The sequence below is a fragment of the Heptranchias perlo genome, chromosome 17, assembly GCF_035084215.1.
Source record: "Heptranchias perlo isolate sHepPer1 chromosome 17, sHepPer1.hap1, whole genome shotgun sequence".
NCBI lineage: Eukaryota > Metazoa > Chordata > Chondrichthyes > Hexanchiformes > Hexanchidae > Heptranchias > Heptranchias perlo.
In genome coordinates, this window is record NC_090341.1 from 4,718,997 (window position 1) to 4,732,117 (window position 13,121).

A 13,121-nucleotide genomic window follows, 5' to 3' on the forward strand; every position below is an offset into this window, starting at 1 on the left:
GTGAGTAGCAGATTTTAAAGCATTGCTTCGACGTTTTGTGTGCACCTTGTAACCACCGGAAAGCTTTTGGTGTGGCACTAAATTCTGGTTGATTTTGTGTAGGAAGTTATATAATTGAAGAAGGGTGGGAGGAGGCTCGTGTGGAGCATAAACACTGGCATGGACCTGTTGGACCGAATGACCTGTTTCTGAGCTGTACATTCTATGTAATTTAGAATAGTTCAGTGATTTTAGGAAGAGTTCCAATGAACAGTAGCTGATTCAGTTTTAAGACATATAGTACTGTTTTGCTCAGCACTCTACTGTTGCCATGTTCCATTGTCCTTAGACTCTGCTTCTGAGTTTAGATGATGCAGAAATCCCATGAGAGAAATTGGAACATTTAGTTCCATTTCATGTATGGAATAGTGAAGCAGAAAGTGGGTTGTGGATGTTGTGACCATGTGTATTTTAGTTTGCCCAAATCTGAAAACTTAGTACTGTGGTACAATATACTTAACGGTTATAAGGTGTTTTATTTGCTGAACGTTAATGTAGATCTCTGTGAGATGTATGTTTGTAAGTCAGGATATATGTAGATTACTTTCCAGTCATTTTTTTTGCCTGCACTCTAATGTCCACTGTAAATACTTATCCCTAACTCAGGGACAGACAAGCTCAAAAGAGGGAAGGTGTACAATTTAGGCTTAATTACTTCACACAGAATGTGATGAATGCAGGGAGACAGTGGAGGCAGACAGTGTGGACAAATTCAAGAGGGAGTTGGATAATTTTGTGGTGGAAAAAGCAATTGAGAGCCAAATCTTAGAGCTGTGGAAAAGATATAGTGAAGATTCACTAGTCAACTAGTCATAACACGAATGAGAATTTATAGATATCACAAGATAATTATAGATGAGGCCATTTGATTCATCCACCCAGAGATAGCGTAAAGCTCCCAGCATTGTAGCGTCCAACTGTTTCTTAATTGATTACCGGGTTTTTGCCTCCACTACTCTAACTGGAAGTTTATTCCACATTGATCACTCTTTGTGTGAAGAAGTATTTTCTGCTATCTGTCCTGAAATTGCCCTTCTCAAGTTTGAACCTGTGTTCCCTTTGTTCTACTCCCGCAGTTCAATTTAAAGTAATACTCTGGGTTAACTTTTTCTATACCATGTATACCTCTCAGGCACCCCTTTTCCAGGCTGAAATGCCCAGTCTTTTCTCACTGGGGATTAGCTTCATGGCCCTTCTCTGGACAGCCTCTAGTCTGTCTCTTGAATGTCTGTCTTGTTTCTTGACAACCAGAACTGGATGCACTGATCAAGGTGGGATTGAGGAGAGCACTATAAAGTTTGATCATTACTTCCTCTGATTTGTATTCTACTGCATGTAGTTCCTATTGGTTTTGTTGATTGCTGCTGTGCATTGGTTGAACATATGTAGCATTGACTTTACTAAGACTCCTAGGTTTCTTTCAGCTTCATCCATAGCTATTTCAACAACATTCATCTAGTACGTCTGTTGTCTATTTTTCTTCCCATGTGTGACACTTTACATTTGTCTGCATTAAATTTCACATGCTGTTGTTCTGCCCAGTACATATCTTGTCCAACTCATTTTCTAATTTCTGAGCAATCTTTTCTGACCCTACTGCCCCTCCGAGCTTGGTAATGTCTGTAAATTTGACCACTTTGCATTAAATTTCTGAATCCAGGTGGTTTATGTCAATAAGAAACAGTAATAGTTCCAGTACTGAGCCTGAGGCACCCCACTCAATGGGCTAGAATTTACTGTCAAAATAACGGTAAGGCTAACGGAGCTCACTGCTATTTATGCGCAAATCACACAGCAACTTCAGGCGAGGGCAGATGAGTGGTTAAACGCAAAAATCCAGAAGTTTCTACAATTTCATGTATTCATCCTGGCCTTCCCTGCAAGATTTGCACATCCATTTTTCCTTTTATCTTCCTTTTAATTTGTTTGTTGGTCCATTTATTTTCTTTTGGAAATTATCTTAAATCTGTGTCCTGATTGCCGACTCTCCTGCCAGTGGAAACAGTTTCTGCTTATTTACTCTATCAAAACCCCATATAATTTTTAACGTCTTTATTAAATCTGTTAACCTCTCTGCTCCTAAGGAGAACAGTCCCAGCATCTCTAGTCTCTCCACATAACCAAAGTCCCTCATCCCTGGTATCATTCTGGTAAATCTAGTCTGCATCCTCTCCAAGGCCTTGACATCCTTTCTAAAGTGTGGTATCCAGAATTGAACACAATATTCCAGCTGAGGCCTAACCAGTGATTTATAAAGGTTTGCCGTAGCTTCCTTACTTTTGTATTCTTTACCTCTATTTGTAAAGCCCAGGATAATGTATGTTTTTTTAACAGCCTTATCAAATTGTACTGCCACAAGTTAGAAGAATTTGTCGTACGTAGGTGTATTAGAACTTAGAATGCTCTACCACAAGTGGCTATCGAAACAGAGATTACAACATTTAAAAGAAACAAAAGAAAGAACTTGCATTTATATAGCGCCTTTCACAATCTCAGGACGTCCCAAAGTGCTTTACAGCCAATGAAGTACTTTTAAAATGTAGTCACTGTTACAATGTAGGAAATACTTTAATTTAAAAGGAAATACTTTTAAAGGAAAATTGTAGAAGGATGCAGAGAGATGGAATTGGAGTAGACCGTTGAGGTGCAGGAACGATGGCCCAAATGATATCCTTCTGTGCTGCAATTTCTAGTTTTTTTTTGAGCTTTGAGGCAGGTAGGAGGGAAGGCAGTTGTGATTTCCAGTCCTGTACATCCCTGTGCTCTTGCATCTAATGGTGCAGTAAGATGGCTCCTAATTGCTGACGACATTGTGCACATTTCTTGGGGTCTTTGTGCCACAAACCATTCCTAGCCTAGACGATGATCAACTTGCTGCCAGCATATGCCGATGCCAATTTCCAGCGAGCATCCTTGATGTGTAGGAGCAGACCAGGGTGACTCCTAGTAGAGGAGTCATTAGACTGCTGGAGGCTGAGATCGGGAACTCGGCAGTAGAGATTTCAGGACATAACTGTCACCGTGTACTATAGGGCATGGCTTCGGTGCTCTTTGCCACAGTGTTGTCCGGGGAAGTTGCTTCTTAATCACCCCAACAAAGTAAAAGCAAAGTGTTGACCCATTGATTCTGAGAAAAATGAAGCCATTGGCTTTGCCTGCCCTTTATGTAGCTGTCAAATTAAAAACTCGAGGAGAAATAAAAGGAGAGAAGCCCACAATATTTCCTTGAAGTGATGACGTGCCCTGTCAGAGGTTTCAGTAATTCAAGCTCGCAGATGAAACCGTTGTCAGCATTGTTGTCAGGTTGAGAGATAAAGGCAGTGGAGTTAAATCGCTTATACAGCCAGCCTCATTGATAGGCCGGCGCATTCTCTGAATGTCAGGATGGAGGAACTTTGCGAACAAATAACGGGCCTAGTGAAAGATTGGGATGTTTTAGTGGAGCATCTCTGTGCCGCTTTCAGCCTTCGATCCACCTGGTTCGGACTAAATCCAGCTATTGAGAAAGTCTCCCATTTTCATCCAAAGATGCCAGAAATGAAGTAATCTTTCTAAAAAAAACAAGATTATGAAGTGTGGTTACCATAACGTTGACTGCTCATAATAAACTTTTTGATAATCAAATATATAGTGTTCTTGTCATCATTTCCCCAATTCCGTTCCCCCCCCCCACGACCCCGGCCCCCAATTGTTTCCCCATCTCCCCTGAAGATGCTGATTCATGCTGGGGTACAGTTATACGGTAAACAACCCTCCCCCCTTCTGGTGGCTTGCCGTTCGTGTCGTGAGGCTAGCAGTTGGATCGCCAGCAGGACGCGATACCATGGATAGAATCAGAACCAAGCTTGATCTTGCCTTCACCTGACATCCCCGTGCACTTTCCAGCATAAGTTGCTGGATGCTGATTGAGAGTGGGAAGGCTGCTGTTTCCATTTTTCCAGACTAGCCCTGCTGAGATGCACTAACAGCACAGGGCAGCATTTAAACCCGGAACCTTCTGGTCCGTATAGCCGAGCACCATATCAGGAAAGCTAACATCATACTTCTGTGTGCTCTGACTCCATCACTGCTTTCCTTAATTACCACTGGTAGCTTTGCTGATACAGCCTACTTACCCAGGACAAGCAGCATTTCTTCTTGTTTGGGGTTGCTTTATTGCTTCTGGCTGTGTTGTGCACTCATATTACGCAGAATGTACAGCACAGAACAGGCCATTCAACCCAAGAGGTCCATGCTTGGAAAAGATGTGATTGCACTAGAGAGGGTACAGAGAAGATTTACAAGGATGTTGCCAGAGCTGGTGAATTTTAGCTATGAGAAGATTGGATAGGCTGGGGTTGTTTTCTTTGGAACAAAGAAGGCTGAGGGGAGGTTTAATTGAGGTATATAAAATTATGACGGGACTAGATAGAGTGGATAGGGAGGACCTTTTTCCCTTGGCAGAGGGGTCAATGACTAGGGGGCATAGATTTAAAGTAATTGGTAAAAGGATTAGACGGGAGCTGAGGAGAAATTTTTTCACCCAGAGGGTGGTGGGGGTCTGGAACTCACTGCCTGGAAGGGTGGCAGAGGCAGAATCCCTCAACTCATTTAAAAAGTACTTGGATGAACACTTGAAATGCCTTAACCTACAGGGCTATGGACCAAGTGCTGGAAAGTGGGAATAAGTTGGATAGCTCTTTTTCGGCCAGCATGGACACGATGGGTCGAATGGCCTCCTTCTGTGCCGTAACTTTCTATGATGGTCCATGATTTATTCTCCACACGAGCCTCCTCTCTCCCTACTTCATCTAACCCTATCAACATATCCTTCCAATCCATTCTCCCTCGTGCTTATCTAGCATATATTGGAATCCGAATCCAAACTAAGTACACATTTATAATTGATCTCTGACCATTCATTATTCTGTTTCTTCTTCTGAGCCCTCATGGTGAAAGGCTGAATTTCCTCAGCTGTCTTGCCAGACTCCTGCCATAACGGTTATGCGAGTCCAGCCAGTGGACTTGGCAAACGACCAGGTCTGTGATACACTGGTTCCCGCCCTGAATTGGAATTTCCCGCTTGGCTTTGTAAGAGACCGAGGCTGCACCTCGCCCTCAAAATGTCAATAATGCGATGGGAACTCCCACTTCTCTGTTCCACAGGGGAGCTGGCGTACCACTAGAGGCAGGAACACCCAGTGAGATGAGGTGTACCAGCCTCCAGATGGGTGAAAGTCTGCCTCACCAGGGGTCCAGGCTAGAGAAACAGCACGAACCCCCACAGACTGGAAAAATCTTTGTTGAAAATTTTTGGATCAAATCCTTTATACAGGGGTCAAGGGCTGCATAGGGTCTCCCCACCCTCCATGTCAGCCAAGTGAAGGAGTTTCTGGCAGCATGGGACATTTTGGGAAGAGATCTATTGGATAACACTGCATGGCTTCCTTTTTCCCATTCTTAACCCAGGGGCAGTTGTGGTGCACTTGCTGTTACTTCATTTAAGATCAGGTAACTCAACACAGAACCCCAAGGATCAAACCTTCTGGTCTGTATGGCCCAGTCCTGTACTAAGTAGTGCCTTTAACAACTGACCCTTTTCAGTTTTTTGCTAAATTTGCCAATCCATTTGCCAGCAAAATTCTCCATATAGTGCAGACAGTCTTTATTCGGAGTTATGTCTATCTTGGGTGGAATGAAATTGACTTGATAACAGTATATTAGGAACAGATAAACTGCTTTTATATTGGTGCCCATGAAATGTTTGCAGTGCTAGTTCCTGAAGTGCAGGTCTCATGCAGTTGGCAACAGTCCCAATGTAAACTGATCGGATTCGCTAAGGCTGGTGCCCAGGTTACAAAATGAACCCTCCTCAACACCAGCCTTAGCAAGTCCAGGTTTACATTGAGGTTGCACCGGCAGTGGAAACACCCTTGACTCCAGTATAAAAGCAATTCTTTAGCAAAGCCTTACTGGACAATGAGCTTGGTAATGGTGCTACACAATCGCTGCTCTTCAAGCACTACAGAGGAACCTTTGAAATGAAGACACTGTTATCATGTGAAATGTTTGTGAAGCAAAGACATCTTGTGATTTTTTTTTTTTGTTTTCTTGCTCCACGCAACATGTACATGATTTATTGGTTGCAATGAACATTTCAAATGTTTTTTCAGGCCTAAGGATAAAAGAGACAAAGGAGGTTTATGAAGGTGAGGTCACAGAACTAACCCCTTGTGAGACGGAGAATCCCATGGGTGGTTATGGAAAGACAGTCAGCCATGTTATCATTGGGTTGAAGACAGCAAAAGGCACTAAGCAGCTGAAGGTATGGAAAATTTTGTGTACATATTCACCATGCTAAAACGAGTGCTGGTCTGCATTTTTGGCAAAGGGTAAGGTTCGGGAAAGAGACCATGTAACTTCAGCTTTGAATCTGTTACTAATCTGGAATGCAATCCATAAAAGAAATCTCTGTAGGAAATATCTGTTAAAGGCTGTAACGCAGTTATTTTGAGTGATGTCACTAAGCCATTTGACAGCCACCTGAAATCTTCATACTGGTCGACCTGAATTGGGGGTTTGGGCGCTATTACTGTTATGGACTTTGGGTTGTGTCTGGGGCGAGCATTTTGAGCTATATAACTCTAGGGTGTAGTACTGGTGGGTACAGGTCTGGTGACAGCAATTGGAGGCAATGAATTAAGAGTAGAGCACAGGAAGCTTATTGGCAAGGCCATTGACTTGTAGTTTCACAGGAAAGTGGATGGAGAACGCTGGTTAAAAAATCCAAGAAAATGCTAGAATCTCAGGCAACAAAAACAAATTTCACCTACTCAGTCACTATAAACCAATGGCTTTTAATTGTAAGCAGTCTAAATTGCAGAATCTGAGTGATCCCCAAATGCTGCTTATATATATAGAAAAACTTCCAGAAACCTGTGTACTCACAAACAGAATTTGACTTCTTCAGTTAGCATAAACCTGTTGTCCTACTTATTAGAACCAATATGCAATATAGGCCGAATGAAAACATTACGAATCCCTTGATTTTAAAAAAATCTGACCCTTTTACAGTTCCAGTTTACGTTATCAGAAACTATCCATTGTGGTACCGACCAACTAAAGCATTCCTGGCCAGTGTTTCCATTGATTGAGAAACCTAAATGACAAGCCATGATCTCATGTGCAGGACACCACCAAGGTTGATAAGATAGAAGGTGCAAAAATCAATTAGCTATCATCAATTGATGCCAAGCTTGGGTTTTAAATGTGTGTAGACTGTAAACTGCTTTGTATTGGTCAATAGATGGGGCGGTGTGTTTTTTCGCCCCCATCCAATTTTCTCTCCTCCTCTCCAGAAGGTGCTTACTCTGGCTGGGGTACACAGGCGCCATTCTTCACGTGTAAGCCTAGACACTGAGTGTTTGCAGGCTATTTAACCATGGAATTCATCATAGCCGAACCTAGTCTGTCCACACGCAATGTCCAAACGCGCAAATTCCAGCAGCAATCCCTGAATAGCAATGAGACAAATGAACCCTGGCTGATCCGTTTTAATTCCCTTCCCTAGATCAATTGTGCTACCCCAACTAGCACTGGCTGAGGTCGGCTAACTCAGCACAGAACAGGGATTGAATAAGCCTAGGACCATCCTGTTCTGTATGGCTCAGTATCACATTGGGCAGTGCTTTTACCCACTAGGTAATTAGTAGAGCTTAATTTTTTTTAAAGGTTTGGAATGTCAGCTGATAGAAACATAGAAAATAGGAGCAAGAGTAGGCCATTCGGCCCTTCAGGCCTGCTCCGCCATTCAAAATGATAATGGCAGATCGTCTAACTCAGTACCCTGTTCCTGCTTTTTCCCCATATCCCTTGATCCCTTTAGCATTAAGAAACATTGCTATCTCCTTCTTGAATACATCTAATGACTTGGTCTCCACTGCCTTCTGTGGTAGAGAATTCCACAGGTTCCCCACCCTCTGAGTGAAGAAATTTCTCCTCATCTCTGTTCTAAATGGCATACCCCGTATCCTGAGACTATGACCCCTGGTTCTGGACTCCCCAGCCATCGGGAACATCCTCCCCGCATCTAGTCTGTCTAGTCCTGTTAGAATTTTATATGTTTCGATGAGATCACCTCTCATTCTTCTAAACTCTAGTGAATATAGGCCTAGTCGACCCAATCTCTTCTCATACGTCATTCCTACCATCCCAGGAATCAGTCTGGTAAACCTTCGTTGCACTCCCTCCATGGCAAGGACATCCTTCCTCAGATAAGGAGACCAAAACTGCACACAATACTCCAGATGTGGTCTCACCAAGACCCTGTACAACTGCAGTAAGACATCCCTGCTCCTGTACTCAAATCCCCTGGCAATGAACGCCAACGAACTATTCGCATGAACGCCAACATACCATAGACAGCCAAGTCTCTGTTTTGGCCCTTGGTTTGCCGTTGGCCACAGGGTGAAACTACCTCCATCTTATTAGATGGAATTAATGCATTTAATCAGCAGCATTTTGGCTTTTCGGTATTGCGTGCAATGTCCAACTTGTAAAACTTCCACGGTCTCTATGATAGTGTTTGAGTTGATAGAAAATTACCAAATTGGTACGGTTAAATTTCATGTAAGGTTAAGGATGACTGTGTTTTAGTGCATGTTTTTTTTCTTAGGAAGTATCTCTGCTGTAATTCTAATGTAACATACTGTGTGTTTCAGCTTGACCCTAGTATCTATGAGAGCCTGCAGAAGGAGCGTGTTGAAGTCGGAGATGTGATTTACATTGAAGCAAACAGTGGCGCTGTGAAGGTAAAGTCCTTCTAATCTTACAAATAAAGGGCTCACGAAGTTTTCAAAACGTAATCGGGGTCTAGCTGTTGACACAGGATTAAATGGGTTTTAAAATTTTTTATGTTGATCTTTGACCACAAGTTTAAACAGGCATCTCACCTCTGGGGTTCTTGTTCATTGGAGCAGGAAAAGTTGGTGATAGAGCTCCATGTTTCTGCTTTTGGAAAAATGTGTTTAAAATGGAGAAGTGGGGGCGCAACTCAAAAGCTCAGAGAAATAAGAGAACAAAAATATGTTACAGATTTGAAGAAAGTTATGTGCATGTCCTCAGTATTCACTCTCTGTTTTGTATGTGAGAGAGAGAGAGTTGGGAACAACTATTACACTAGGACTTCCCTTAACTTAGTTGGATGGCTGGACAAGAGAAGAGAGCATGGATTTTCAGGACCATTGCAGTTCAATTCCAAGTAATATAAATGAAAAACTTGACTTTTATTGGAGGATGGTATAATGCCAAAACAAAGCACAAATTGCTTGAGTAGGAACCAAATAGCCTGAAGGGATGTGGGAAAGCAGGTATTTTTCAGTTCCAATTCAGTGCAAAAACTGAAAAGTAAGCTTTCTTGGTCACATTGCTCTGTTTACACCCAAATGTAGTATTTTAAATATAAATCCTATAGTATGGTTCTAACTACCGTGGTTCAGGTGTTTAAACCTAGTCTAGTTTACAACTGGGCTGCAGAGAACTGGATTGTATTAAAATACAAGGGGATGTTGGGAGAGGAGAATGGAGGATTTTGGTGCATTGGAAAAATCCTAGTGATAAAGTGGTTACAAAACCACTCCCCTGATGGCTTAGTGGTAAAGGAATAAGTAACCCAAAGTCCCAGATTCAATCTCTGGTCAGTGCTGATCTCAGGAAGGGTGGCAATTGAGGCTACTAAATTTAGCCTCAATGCCCCTGGGGGAGAGATGGAGAAATCAGCCAGGATCCGTGGCCTTGATCACTATGCAGTGATCCCTGCTGGGAAAGTTTGCATTTTGTGGACATCAGCTGCAGAGCAGATTGGGCTTGGCGGTGATGCTCAACACAGTTGAATAGCCTGTCAGTGCACTTTCTCTGGGTTTAGTATGTGAAGAATGCCCACTGGAGGGTGTCTGGCACTTGTGGAGCCCATACTCCAGCAGGGCTCAGTGCCTTTAGGAGAGAGAAGGAAGGAAGAAAATTGGCAAAAAGAATATTTAATAACCTGGTTGCTGCCTGCTCTTTAATTCAAATTTATTTTTAATCTATGCATTACTAAGTAGGCTCTGTACCTCACGGGCAAAAGGGCTTTAAATGATTAAGAAAAGTTGCTACACATTTTATCAGAACAAGTTATCGTGTGCTGGGGCATCCAGCTACAAAGTGACCTTAACATGTTCAGTGAACCGTAGTTAATGTTATCTGTTGCATCAAGTCCTTTAGTAAGAATAGCAAATTTAGAAGTAGTATTATCTAAGGAGAAGAAAAAGGCCGACTTGCTGGGAAGCTAAGTGGTTTTGGCAGAAGCAGAGGTGGGCAGGTGGGCTGGCTTCACTTGCCAAAAATGAGAAAGACCGTTGCGATCTGTCAACAAAAGCCTTTCAGTGGCCTAATTGTGTGTCAGGGGGCCTCCCCCACTCTACTGCTTTTCTTTCAGCCTGAAGCCTGGCAGGTAAGCTGACAGCACACCTGTTTATTTTTTCTCTTTTCCCCCCCCCCCCCCCCAACCCCCAACCACCTTGGACATTTCTTTACAGAGGCAGGGCAGGTGTGATACGTATGCCACGGAATTTGACCTTGAAGCTGAGGAATACGTTCCCCTGCCAAAGGGCGACGTCCACAAGAAGAAAGAGATCATACAGGACGTGACACTGCACGATCTAGATGTGGCAAACGCACGACCACAGGTAATGAACACAGCATTGCTCAGCTTCACTCTCCACCTCGGTCACTTAACACAAAAGAAAATAGCAAAAAACAAGTTAGATCATGAAATCTGAAAATGCTTGCATTGGTTAACGCATTATAATTCAGATGTTTCAGTTAACAAATGCTTGTACTTGCATCTGTATATTGCATTATTACATCAAAACACGTCAAAAATGCTTTCACAAAATGAATTTCTTTAGGATTGTACTGGTTTGTTATATTGGCAAATGCAGCAGCCATTCTGTGCCAGCAAGGTCCCACAATCCAGCAAATGAAGTGACTGGGCAGTTGATCTTTTTTTGACGGTGGTGGTTGAGAGGGAACTGTTGGCCAGGACACCAAAGAACCGACTGCATCTCTCCTTATAGTGCCTGTGAGATCTTCAATGTTCACCCGAGTTTAACACCCCACCTGAAGGACAGCACCTCTAACAAGATAACACTCCCATCAGATTTTGTGCTCAAGTCCTGATGTGAGGCTTGAACCCATATCCTTCTAAACTAGAGCAAGAATGAAACCAACTGAGTCAAGCTGACACCAAGTCTACACCAGCCCTCAGTGTAATATTTAGTATGATTTGAACAGTAGAGTTTTGTCATGTTCTTGTTGCCACTTTGAATGCTTGCTATTCTAACTTCAACTTCAATGTGTGTTTACACCATTTTAAAAAAATGGCAGTAGCTCTTATATTTTTTAATTGCCCAGATCTTCATGGTAAAGTACTCAGTCTGTTGCTGACTGTCAGGTCTGGAAAGTTCACATTTATTTTATAGAATCATAGAAGTTACAACATGGAAACAGGCCCTTTGGCCCAACATGTCCATGTCGCCCAGTTTATACCACTAAGCTAGTCCCAATTTCCTGCACTTGGCCCATATCCCTCTATACCCATCTTACCCATGTAACTGTCCAAATGCTTTTTAAAAGACAAAATTGTACCCGCCTCTACTACTGCCTCTGGCAGCTCGTTCCAGACACTCACCACCCTTTGAGTGAAAAAATTGCCCCTCTGGACCCTTTTGTATCTCTCCCCTCTCACCTTAAATCTATGCCCCCCCTCGTTATAGACTCCCCTACCTTTGGGAAAAGATTTTGACTATCTACCTTATCTATGCCCCTCATTATTTTATAGACTTCTATAAGATCACCCCTTAACCTCCTACTCTCCAGGGAAAAAAGTCCCAGTCTGTCTAACCTCTCCCTATAAGTCAAACCATCAAGTCCCGGTAGCATCCTAGTAAATCTTTTCTGCACTCTTTCTAGTTTAATAATATCCTTTCTATAATAGGGTGACCAGAACTGTACACAGTACTCCAAGTGTGGCCTCACCAATGCCCTGTACAACTTCAACAAGACATCCCAACTCCTGCATTCAATGTTCTGACCAATGAAACCAAGCATACCGAATGCCTTCTTCACCACCCTATCCACCTGTGACTCCACTTTCAAGGAGCTATGAACCTGTACTCCTAGATCTCTTTGTTCTATAACTCTCCCCAACGCCCTACCATTAACGGAGTAGGTCCTGGCCCGATTCGATCTACCAAAATGCATCACCTCACATTTATCTAAATTAAGCTCCATCTGCCATTCATTGGCCCACTGGCCCAATTTATCAAGATCCCGTTGCAATCCTAGATAACCTTCTTCACTGTCCACAATGCCACCAATCTTGGTGTCATCTGCAAACTTACTAACCATGCCTCCTAAATTCTCATCCAAATCATTAATATAAATAACAAATAACAGCGGACCCAGCACCGATCCCTGAGGCACACCACTGGACACAGGCATCCAGTTTGAAAAACAACCCTCTACAACCACCCTCTGTCTTCTGTCGTCAAGCCAATTTTGTATCCAATTGGCTACCTCACCTTGGATCCCATGAGATTTAACCTTATGCAACAACCTACCATGCAGTACCTTGTCAAAGGCTTTGCTGAAGTCCATGTAGACCACGTCCACTGCACAGCCCTCATCTATCTTCTTGGTTACCCCTTCAAAAAACTCAATCAAATTCGTGAGACATGATTTTCCTCTCACAAAACCATGCTGACTGTTCCTAATTAGTCCCTGCCTCTCCAAATGCCTGTAGATCCTGTCCCTCAGAATACCCTCTAACAACTTACCCACTACAGATGTCAGGCTCACCGGTCTGTAGTTCCCAGGCTTTTCCCTGCCGCCCTTCTTAAACAAAGGCACAACATTTGCTACCCCCCAATCTTCGGGCACCTCACCTGTAGCGGTGGATGATTCAAATATCTCTGCTAGGGGACCCACAATTTCCTCCCTAACCTCCCATAACGTCCTGGGATACATTTCATCAGGTCCCGGAGATTTATCTACCTTGATGCGCG

General features: G+C 43.0%; 1 protein-coding gene across 1 annotated transcript in view; it reads left to right on the forward strand.

Moving 5' to 3' along the window:
- The window catches only part of ruvbl1 (RuvB-like AAA ATPase 1), a 50,723-nt gene that overhangs the window by 7,463 nt on the left and 30,139 nt on the right, over nt 1–13,121 (forward strand). The window contains exons 4-6 of the mRNA XM_067998389.1: nt 6,192–6,343; nt 8,739–8,828; nt 10,593–10,742. Coding sequence (XP_067854490.1) covers nt 6,192–6,343; nt 8,739–8,828; nt 10,593–10,742 — 392 coding nt within the window. The remainder of the gene's footprint in view (nt 1–6,191; nt 6,344–8,738; nt 8,829–10,592; nt 10,743–13,121) is intronic.